The sequence below is a fragment of the Alligator sinensis genome, unplaced genomic scaffold (genome assembly GCF_000455745.1).
Source record: "Alligator sinensis unplaced genomic scaffold, ASM45574v1 scaffold169_1, whole genome shotgun sequence".
Classification (NCBI taxonomy): domain Eukaryota; kingdom Metazoa; phylum Chordata; order Crocodylia; family Alligatoridae; genus Alligator; species Alligator sinensis.
Window position 1 is genome coordinate 362,043 of NW_005841924.1, and position 11,760 is coordinate 373,802.

The 11,760-nt window shown below is 41.4% G+C and overlaps 1 protein-coding gene across 1 annotated transcript in view; it reads right to left on the reverse strand.

Moving 5' to 3' along the window:
• The window catches only part of TMEM131L (transmembrane 131 like), a 153,067-nt gene that overhangs the window by 76,861 nt on the left and 64,446 nt on the right, over positions 1 to 11,760 (reverse strand). Inside the window, exons 7-12 of the mRNA XM_025198521.1 lie at positions 10,390 to 10,467; positions 7,755 to 7,908; positions 3,445 to 3,503; positions 2,955 to 3,063; positions 1,824 to 1,926; positions 8 to 161 (exon numbers count right to left, since the gene is read on the reverse strand). Coding sequence (XP_025054306.1) covers positions 8 to 161; positions 1,824 to 1,926; positions 2,955 to 3,063; positions 3,445 to 3,503; positions 7,755 to 7,908; positions 10,390 to 10,467 — 657 coding nt within the window. The remainder of the gene's footprint in view (positions 1 to 7; positions 162 to 1,823; positions 1,927 to 2,954; positions 3,064 to 3,444; positions 3,504 to 7,754; positions 7,909 to 10,389; positions 10,468 to 11,760) is intronic.

Consider the following 11,760-nt stretch of genomic DNA (forward strand, 5'->3'; position numbering starts at 1 on the left):
AACCTACCTTTAAAATGTTCTTAGTTTCTCTGGCTACAAAGACATCATTTACTTCAATGCTGAAGTCAAAATTGTTTGTAAACCATATTGACCAAACTCCTGAAGTATTATGATGTGGCTCTATGTGAAATAATGCTGCAGAAGGATCAAGGTCAAAATACCTGTAGGTAAACAGATTAAAACAGACATACAAAATGGCCTTTAAACAAAGCAGTTGATACAAGCAAGAACAAGAGATACTGCTGTTATAGGGGGTGAGCATTTTTAAGTCTTCTGGAAGAAGAACAATTTATTTTATTAAAAATACTTAAAAGTTAATATCAGAAAAAATTCAAGTGCAACTGGAAAACACCTGGCTAGAAATTCACACTTTTCTCTAACTGCTTCAGAATACAACTTGCCCCAGTGCATTCACTACGTTACGTGCAAGTCCTGAATAGACTTTATTGGGTCAAAACTAGAAAAAGTGTCCAGTTTTCTGTAACAAAAAAAAATCTTCCTATCATGGAAGAACAAGAACTTTACTCAAGAAAATGTTACTCCAATTCTGAGTGACCTATGTAATCTTAACCACTTTAGGGCTCTTCTTACTGAACACTGAATGAATGCCCATATTAAATACAGCACTCTTATCTGAAATTAGAGGTGCACCGATATCAGATCGGTACCAATATAAGGAAAACTGGCTGTATTGGATATCAGCCCTATGGGGCCAATAAATGCTCATGCTGCACACAGCTGCAGTGCTGCATGCAGGCAGTGAGGAGTAGAGCTGCCTCCAACTGGTAAGTCTGGTGTGGTAGAAGGGGAGTGGGGAGGGAAGGGGTGTGGTGGGGGGCAGATCAATGCCCCCCACAGTGAGGGAGGGGGCAGGCGCTGCCCAGGTAGGGTGGATGGGGTGGGGCAGAGCCATAGCTCGGGAGGAGGGGACAGGGAGGCAGGTCCTACTGCTGCTTACACTCCGGGAGGGCAATGTGGGGAGCATGTGCCCCGCAGATCTGCATGGGGTGGAGCGGGCTGCAGCCAGGGCTGCGTGGGGCTCTTCTTGGCGGCTGCTGGGCTCAGAATGGGCACCAGTAGTGCTAGGAAGATATCATGCTATATCCACCCCAAATTTCCCCGCTGCTCCGCTCCCGGCGCCGCCACTGCCAGCTGCCCAGCTGAGCCCCGGCTCTTCCCAGCACGTGGGTGGAGGTGGGCCAGGGCTGTAGCAGGTGGCTGGCAGTGGTGGCACTGAGAGCGGAGTGGCGGTGAAATTTGGGATGGATATAGCATCCTCCCAGCACCACCAGCACCCACTCTGAGCCCAGCCCTTGCAGAGAAGAGCCCTGCATAGATCTAGGGGGCACCCCCACCCCCGGTGCCCTCCCAGGGTGTAAGCAGCAATGGGAGCTGCACACCCCCCACCCAAGCTGTGGCTCCGGCCCTCCTCACCCAGGCAGCACCTGCCCCTGCCCCCTCCCTCACTGTGTGGGGTGTTGATCTGCCCCCCTCCCCACCCCCACACTCCTTCCCTGCTCCCTCCCCTTCCACTATGCCAGGCTTACCAGCTGGAGGCAGTGGTACCAAAAATTGGATTGGTATTGGCCAATATGCATCCTTAAATATCAGCTATCGGTATTGGCTCCAAAAATTTCTATCAGTGCATAGCTATCTGAAATATCATGCCTTCTTTGGGGAGAATAATACAGAGGAGATACAGAAGCCTATACAGGGGCACTTAGTACCTTAAGCCTGCCTTTAGTATTGAAATAGCATATATTTGAGCATAATTTAGTTTTATAATGTTTATGAATGTTTAACAAATTCCACCGTAAACATACCCTTCAACTACAGGATGGGAAAGGCATGCTTTTAGTGTTGTGCCTTCCAATGGACTCATGTTCGCATCACCAGCATAGTGACTTCCATTGTCACATGACATAGCTGTGTAAAGAACAGATATAAAAACTAAGTAAACCACCTGTAATTATAATACTTAATTCCTATAATACTTTTCATATGATGATATCAAGCCATTACAAGAAAAAGAGTACTGATAACTCCAGTTTACAGAAGCAGAAATCATGGCACTAAAATGTTAATGTCCTGATTTTCACTGATGCTAAGCACTGACTTAAACGTTTTAGTAGTAATGTATTAGAGCTGGGGTTGGCAATCTATCGTCTGTGAAGAGCCATGATTTCAGCAGCATTTGGTGGCAGGAAACTTCTTACACTGCAGTCCAGGCCCCTGGGCTTCAACAGAGGGGGAACTCTCCCTGTACTATGCTGCAGCCAAGTAGCAGGAAGAAATGGCAGAGATGGGTGGGACTCACTGCATGCTCACCTCAGACCTGATCTGAGTCATTCTGCCTCCCTCAATGGAAAATGTTGCTGACCTCTATACTAAAAACATCACAAAGTCTAATGATAAACATTTGCCATGAAATCTAGTGGTCCGAGCAGGACCCAAAACTCTGATTTTAATGCTAGCTCATCTATAAATGTACTCCGTTGCCTTGGACAAATCTCATAAACCGTTTTTCCAAAAAACTATCACAAAAAATTTCCACTCAAGCACAGTTTACTATAGATTTAAAATCAAATCACCTGGAAGTGATAAAAGGCTGCTGAAAAGGACATCCAAAAAGCAAATTTCCAAGCAACTAACAATTTTAACAGTTAACCTATTTCCCTTCCTCCTAATATGACCAGCATTGGGTTAAATTCAGATGCTCTGATATACATAAACATGAGAGAGTGCAAATGTGCATATGAAATACAATGGAAATAAAATTAGCACAAGGAATTCTTCTGCTTCTAACTCCATAATTCATAAGACAGTAAACTTGCACAGACAAACTGGTATTAAGTGCCTAAGAGTACATATGAAGGAGGCATAAGAGTGGATAGGAAGAGTGGCATTATCAAAGCTCAGATAATCATGTTACAGGCAAAAAATATATACTGTACCTTTACAAACAACAGAAGCAACTTCTGTAAAATCTGTGACAGAAGTAAGCAGCAGTACGGGCTCAAACTGCACGTATGATGCATCTTTTGGGGAGAAATGCTGTACATCCTACATTAAAATGATACATCAGTAGTCCATGTAACACTAGGACACAATTACTAGAGTTTGATAATTTTAGTGTTTAGTTAGTTCATCTTCCTGACAAATTTGGAAACAGTTTATCACATGTGCTAAGCTGACATGCAGCTTCTAATCAAATTAACAGTTCCTTCAGTATATGAAAAATCACCCTGTAAGTTACAGCTTACCATCTGCAAATTCTGTTGGACATTCAGTCAAATCTGAATATGTTAAATGCTTCTTAAGGTAATAGAAAAGCATTACTTTGCCAGTAGTAAAGTTGACTTACAAAATAATAAGCCATCAAGTTAGTAGCTCTACTAATTTCAGTGCCTCAAAATAAATGATTGCATGAAGAACATACATTACCTGTATATGTAAAAGGCTGTTCCCTGAATGCATTATGTACACTTTTACTGTGGAATCTTCTGTCCAAAAAAGAAAAAAAGAACACCCTGATAAATACACACAGAATCAAGGCACCCCTGCTGTGTCACACATTCATGAGAGAAATAATAATTAGGTTATTTACATGAAAATATTATTCTATGTGACATATGCCTTTTAAGTCACACATCAGGACTTACTCTCCTTTCTCACCATTTCACAGATGTGTAAATCCATGGGATCAGACCTTTGTCCCTAATTCTGGCAGCACAGAGAAATCAGGAAGCTGCCATCATTGTTTCCTAAAACTAAGATGGTACAAGTCTATCCACTCAGATGACACAGTTGCCTTTTTCCCCTGGCCACAGTGTTAGGGACCATGGCTAAGGGAAAGGGGTATAGCTAACACTGCTCTAAATTTACTCTAAAGTAATGTTCCTCAAAGCCTTTTAGATTCATACTACTCCTCCATAATTTTTTTTGTATTTTGGGGCCAACCTGTTTGAGAACCACCGTCTCAGCTGGGGTGCACCTGCCACCTCTGTGGCTAGGTGGAACTGCCCCAGGTGCTTCATGCAGAGCCAACTAGGAAGGACTGTGACAGGACCATATATATGCTCCTGCCCTGCCCTAAACCAGGCATAAGTAAACCCTCTTTCCATAGCCCTTCCTAGTCTGGCTCCACACAAGGCGTGGAATGCAGCAGTTCCACCTGGTTGCAGCGGCCATAGTGACCTACTGCAGCACCCCTGAAAGGCTCTTGCAGTACCCCAGGGTGCTGTGGCACCTAGGTTGAGAACCACTGCTCGAGGCCAAACTGATCCCAAGCCTCAAATGTACTTTATAGCCTCCTTTGTGTGAACATGCCCATACAATCCTTGCTTACTTCCCTCCCAACTTTGCTGAATGCAGAATTGATGCAGCCGAAAACCTGATTTATGGACATCAATGGAGTTACTTCAGTTTGCACTATGGTGAGAAAAGACTCAAGGCCAAATCAGAAAAAGCCTTATTTACCTAAAACAGCACTTACGTGCAATGTCAGTATCTATATCTAAGAGATGATCTAAAATTTTCTATGCAGCTGCTATTTAGTCCTATAGGCACCTAAATCCTATAGGCTTTCTAATCATTGACCTTCAAGTTCCCTAGGCACTCAGACTTGAGTCTCCTAGGGCATTTTAACATGTGTTCCTGACGCGGTGCCGGGCACTTTAAATTAGCGAGCTGCACTAATTAAAAGTGCCCACATGTCGTGTATCAGCAACACAAGAGCACCTCCACAATGAGAAAATGGCAGCAGTACACTTTGAACTAAAGCACATCAAATGTGTTTTACTTCATAGATTCATAGATGTTAGGGTCGGAAGGGACCTCAATAGATCATCGAGTCCGACCCCCTGCATAGGCAGGGAAGAGTGCTGGGTCTAGATGACCCCAGCTAGATGCTTATCTAACCTCCTCTTGAAGACCCCCAGGGTAGGGGAGAGCACCACCTCCCTTGGGAGCCTGTTCCAGACCTTGGCCACTCGAACTGTGAAGAATTTCTTCCTAATGTCTCTTCTATCCCTGCTCTCTGCTAGCTCATAGCCATTATTTCTTGTAACCCCCGGGGGCGCCTTGGTGAATAAAACCTCACCAATTCCCTTCTGTGCCCCTGTGATGAACTTATAGGCAGCCACAAGGTCGCCTCTCAACCTTCTCTTGTGGAGGCTGAAAAGGTCCAGGTTCTCTAGCCTCTCCTTGTAGGGCAAAAGCGCTTCCCTGCCATTTCCTCAGCGAAGAGGCGTACTGCGCCACTGATACACGTTAACATGTAGGGCTCCCAGAGCGTGTCAATTTATGTGCTCCAGCAGACTCGATTAATCAAATCTGCTCCAATGCACTGGATTTCCAGTGCATTGGAGCAGGCTCCCCACATGTGTGTAAATGCCCTTCATGTCCAGGACTGTCCCATCTCGGCAAGGCTGAATAACAATGAATAGTTCATGCCCACAACCCAACTGGGAACTTCTTTGTCTTAGTCCCCAGGGGATTTAAGAGGGTAGGCATTCTCAGATCATGCTTAATAGACCAACAGGATGAAATTATTAGAGCACTCCGCCCCAGGACCATTTTGTACCTTATCCAATAACTATTTAATGTAAAGTACACTTAAGAGAGGGTTCCACTCAAGTGGACAACAGAACTTGCACGTAGTCCTTGTTGATGTGCTCAAGCCCTGACGAGAAGGGAAATTATGAACATACTTCTGTCCTTAGAATTTCCTACTAACATTCACTCTTGGCCAGTCTCTGGTTCAGAATGCTCAAGCAAGCTCTGGAAGCCTGTAAGGTGTTATAATGTAATGTAGAAAATCTGACCCAGGGCTTGAGGGGGAAGGGAAGGGTTCAGTTACCTAAAAGCTGGGTGCTGTGGCTTTAAGACTTTTTTCTTTGTTTTTTGATGCAAGCCCCCGATTACAAAGTCTCTATCATTTATATACAAGCACAGAAAGAAAACTAGAAAATGTTACTGTCTGGAGCTGCTAAATCATCCACAGTTTCATCATGGCAAAAGATCTATAATCACCCACTAGCAACCTCACAAAGGAAGTATGACAGGCTTCTTCCCAGTACATAAGGATTTATGATTTGCATTAAATTTCGTGAATGTGTGTGACATTAAAATGGGCTTCTATTTCTTGAGTCGTCAAATGGAGGTTACCGCCAGGCCCTATGACATGACAGATGTGAACATTTATCCACTAGTGTAAGAATAAATATACTTTCACAACAATTCATACAAATTATTAATTATGTTCATAATTTCCCTTCTCTTCAGGGCTTGAGCACATCAACAGGGTGGTGGAGATGTGTTGGCAGGTTTTGCATTTCTTGTCATGGCACAGTCTGGATCCTTTTGGTGTGTTCTGGGCTTGAGGAAGTTGCAAAACCTGCCAACACATCTCCACCACCCCCACTATTACTACACCCCACAACAGAGACATCAGCATCCCAGGATCTTACAGCTGCACCTCCAGAAATGTAATATACCTCATCCAATGCACCAAATGCCCTGATGGAAGATGTGTAGGAGAGACCAAACAATAACTGCACACCAGAATGAACGCACACCGGAAATCCATCAAAGACAGAAATACCCAATTACCGGTGGGGGGCACATTTCTCACAGGAGGGCCACTCTCTCTCCAATCTCTCAGTCCTGATCCTCAAGGGAAACTTACACAACACTTCCCAGAGATGAGCCTATGAACTCCATTTCATCAACCTGCTGGATACTAGAGATCAGGGACTAAACATAGACATTGGATTTTTGATACATTATAATCTGCCTGGCAACTGACTCCCCAGCCCAGCCCCTGGCTTGTTTGCTTGTCATTCCATCCAGGAAGAGCACACAGCAACTGCTGAAACTTCCTTAGCCTGACGAAGGGTTTTTGAACCCGAAAGCTTGCTTAATAACTTTTCTCCAACTATTTGGGTTGGTCTAATAAAAGATATCAAATTCACCCAAGGAACCTTGTCTTTTTATTAGCATGAATTTCATGTGGTTTAAAAATGATAATTTAATAATTGCATATGTTTTCATACGCTGCACTTGCTAATTAAAGAAGAGAAACCAAATGGCAGAAAAACCTGCTTTTGTTCTAATATGCTAAGAAAGCTAAACATATATCTATGATGCTCTACAAATCATTAAAAATAAAGGAGCTCTTATCCCATGGAATTAGAGAGAATATCTGTTTGCCAAACCAATGCAAAGACATGGTGCTTTTGTCTGTGATATTTTAGCTTCAGAAAGGAAGCTACAGAGAGTCATTTTAGTACAGGTCTGCCCAGGGTTTTGTAACCCATTCCCTCTCTGCAGATATAATTTGATTGATCTAATTAACTGGAAACTAGGAAAGCTTAAATTTTTATTAATTGCACTTTTGCTATATAAAGGAAACATAATCCCATTTCATATAAACATTTATATTTAACAGAGCCATAAAAAGGGTGTTGGTTCCTGTTTCATACCCCAATTATACTAACGCGAATAAAAAGGTATTTTATTGCATTTGATTCCTACCCTAATCTTAAGGCAACCAGAAAGGATGAAATGCCTCAGCTGCTAAGAAATACCACCAAAATAATTCTGTACTAAATAAAATGTCAAGTATTTTCACTGTACTAAACGGCCTATTCATTAAATAGCAAAATTAAGGGGCCTCAATGAAGTGACCATGAATGATTTAGGTGTATGTATAAAATAAATTTCCATTTAAATTAACAGTTGTGTTAACTTACCTGAGGTTTCAGTTTTGCCCATTGCTACATAAACTACAAAAACATTCTCCAGCAAGTACTGTCTGTGGTCCACAAGTCTTTGCTGGGCATTTTCTATTCTTACTCTTAAGCTCATTTCTAGCAGCATTGGATCATCAGACACAAAACAGCAACTCTGGAATGAGACAAAGGAGTGAGACAGAGGAAGGGGAAAGAAGGGGAAGTTTCATAAAACAATTTGATTAGAAAAGAAATGCATTTAACTGGTGGCCTCAACCACTGCCTAGTGGACAAGCGTCCCCATCACAAAGGTGCCACTCAAATGGCAGTAATTAAAACCTTTGTTGAAATTCACAGTGCCCTGTGAACTCATCAATTTGAGGCAGTAAATGGCTCTGAAATGGGCACATTGTGGGAGGCAAAATGGGAAAGCTCTCTGTGTTACTGCCATTGTACAAACAGAAGACTTTAGACTCCAGTGCAAGTTCTCAGTTCACAAAGTAAAGAAATATTAAAATGATACTTAGAGAATTTTAGGGTTATAAAGACTGTGCCAAATGCAAATTAAACAGCAGCCTCAACTGGAAGGTCTCACCACAGGGACCATAAAACTATTTTCATAAATGAAAATCCTCCAGTTTAAATAAAGTGTGAGAGTGTTAATGCTAAGTCTGTTTAGAGTTAGTTTTAGAGTTAATGTTTTCAAGGTCTGTGCTTCTCTTCTCTATTTACCACTAACTGGGGTTATTTGAATAAAATGAAAAGTGTACAGCTCTTAATGGAAAGCACTACTGTTTGGATATGCATTATTTACACATTTCACACAAATATCGCTCAAACCAGATGATCCTGAGTGGGTGCAGGGGCCGGGGCAGATCAGCCTGTGCGGGGCCCCTTTAATACTGAACAGGGCCATGGTAACCCCCCCAAAGTGGGGCGGGAAATCTCTGTGCTTCTTCTGTGGCACAGGACTGAGCCACCAGCTCCAGGCGGAACCTGCAGGAGGGGCCATGGCTGCTCCGTCCGGCTCCACAGGGCCTCCCAAAGCACAGAAACTGGGACGGTCACCCCAATTCGCCATACCCTAGGGACAGCCCTGGCTCAAACTTTATTTGCTAATTTATCTAGTGGCCACTGCTAGCACAGCCAGGCATTGCAACTACAAAGACAGACAAGACGTTATTTTCAGAAACAGAACCCAGCAATGAATAAAAGGAGACTGGATGGTCACCTTGCTGGGGTCACCTGACTCCCAGTTGTGTTTCCTGCCTTGTGCAGGGGGCTGGACCCAATGATCCCCCGAGGTCCCTTCCAGCCTCGCAATTTATGAATCTATGAAAGACAACTAGTGCTAAACCAAATGCATCTTGCATCACACTATGAAGGTGACTCCTGGGCACCGACAAGGTGCCTAGGGGAGTGAATTCCAAAGATGGACGGTCTCTCAGCCGTAAAACAAAGTGTGTTCAGACTCAAAAAGTGACAGTAAGAGACCCCCAGGTTATCTTAACTGTCACAGTAAGGTATAAGGTGAAAAAGGCAGCGCTCAGAGAACTGGATTCCAGGCTACTCGTTTATCACTTCAGAGATCATCATTGGAAATTGCAAGCTATAGCAAACAGGAAGTGAGTGCAGACACTCAAACATGGGGTTTACGTGCTCTTAGCAGCCCACACAACTCAAGCAGCTAGTAGCTACATTGGACACCCTATATAACTTCCAGGTGCACTTTGAGGGTAGCCCAATTAGAATACGTTATGACAGTTAAGGCAGAGAGGCGAGAAAGGAGTCAATAACTATTGCAATGTGTGCACTAACAAAAAATAAGCGCAGTCTGTAAGGGAGCCAAATCCTCGAAAGGATGTCACTGAATTTACTTCCTGCATCAGCTTAGATACAAAACAGAATTCAGTAACAGATTTTAAAAATCCTTGAGATTTTCCCTAATCTTAAGGCAGTGGTTCTCAAGCTTTTTAGACTCAAGGCACCCTTCAGAAAATGTCAGCTTTTGGTTTCCACTATATTTTTACTACAGAAAAATAACATCACAGTTTTTCTGTTGCAAAGAACCAAAAAAATGAAAATAGCTCAGAATGTTTTTAATGCTATGGACTGCTATTTGAAATCTCTCTGGCACCATGGTTGAAAATGACTGCAATAAGGAGTTAAAAGGCATCTCAGTGGAAGGTGCGACTTTAGCGATATCTCCCAGTATAAGACCAAGACCCAAACGTTGGAACTTTTGGGGTTTCTTGAACAAATAACTTTCCTCTTTAGTCATAGTATAGCATGAAAGGCCTGATCCAAAACCCACTGAAGACAGCATAAGCTTTCTAGATAGCAACTTCTTACAACTATTCTTTAGTTACTAGAGGTGGTCAAAAAACTGGTGGGGAAAAAACTGCAGGGAAAATTTAATTAATTCAAAATATTTTGACAATTTGTTCATTATATTCAAGATGTTCAAAACCTGTGTTATCCTATTTTATCTTCATCTTATTTAAATGCATTAATCACATTTTGTATCATACTGGTTCTTTTACTTTTAAGCAAGGATTTCAGATGGCATTTGTGCCAAAGTAGATGAATTTTTTTGCATAAAAACTCTGGACACAGTCCCTTTAAAATAGGACTAAAACAAAAGGTTGAAACATACCTTTAGCTGTTGGTACACACTGGTAGGCAATCTGCATTCAAGCTGAACTTGTAAGAGACTGGCATTTGTGGTTTCTGCCTATTACAATAAGAAGAAAAGAATAAAAAAAATCTCCAGAAATTTGCTTCAGTGGGTACAACCATAGCATATCTTTCATTAGGTCAATAAAACGGTTTCCACCACATTCCTATTTAAATTCCACGTCCCGTCCCGTTCCTCCCCTCACCCCGCCAATCTAGGCTTTTCAAAGCCAAACTTTTATTTTAAAAAATCCTAATACTTTTTTTCATTCATTTTTAAAAGCCACAAATCTCATCGTTGGCATTATCTAATTCTTGTGCAGCACACACACAAAACACTGCAGTACTGTAAGTCCTCAAAGTGAAAAATGGTTATAAATTAACATGAAATTGACTTCATTGATTTTTATTTTTCCTGCTGGGGGAAATGCAAAAGGCTAACAAGACACTGAAAAACAAGTACCATTTATTCAAAATTCTTTCCATTCCAATTCAATGTAATCCACTATAACAATATCAGAAAGGAGATTTTTTTTTTTTAAATCTTGATTATTTTTAAAGTAACATAACATCTTGCTCAGCAAGGAACTATATCATTTTACTACTTATATTTTGCACATTATGTTATTAAACTTATTCATTTAAACAGCAGCTAAGCAAGTATCCCTTACAAATTTGCTTCTTCTACTCAACTACTCCCACAAGAGTCCTTTTTATATTAGAGTACATCACCTAGCCTTATTTTCCTGCACATTTTTCTTTTCTATTTGTACTTTAAATCAAGATTGCAGTAACATTTCATGGATGCAAGCCTCAGGCCAAAACAAAGTAATGAAATACTATTGACATCATTTTCTGTTTCACTTTTTTTTTTTTTTGCTTTCAAATTCATTGTTTAAAAAGAGAACTGATTTTGCCACCTTGTGAAATGTTCACATAAGTAACAAAACAAGCTTTGCTTTCAAAGTTTATCAAACAAATTGTTTATGCTACCATATCTTAATTCTCAATGGAAATATCCCTAACAGGTAGCTCTGAGCTTCTCCTTATCAGTGACTGTCAATTACACAAAACTACCTGATTTTAGGGCCATATTTGGCACAAGATTCAATGTCTAACCTAATGAAAGGTGAAACAAAGCAGGAGTGTAATCTAATTCATTTCAAGAAACTGACATATTTTGAAACAGAAAGAACATTTCCTTCAGAGTTCTGTATAAGAAGTGATGCATCGGATTACATATTTTAATTCCTGATCATTTTTTGCTACAGAAATCTCAAATACACTCTATTCCATTCCTTGCTCTGAGAAAAGCCAATACATTATTTAAAATCCTCAAACAATTAGGGAA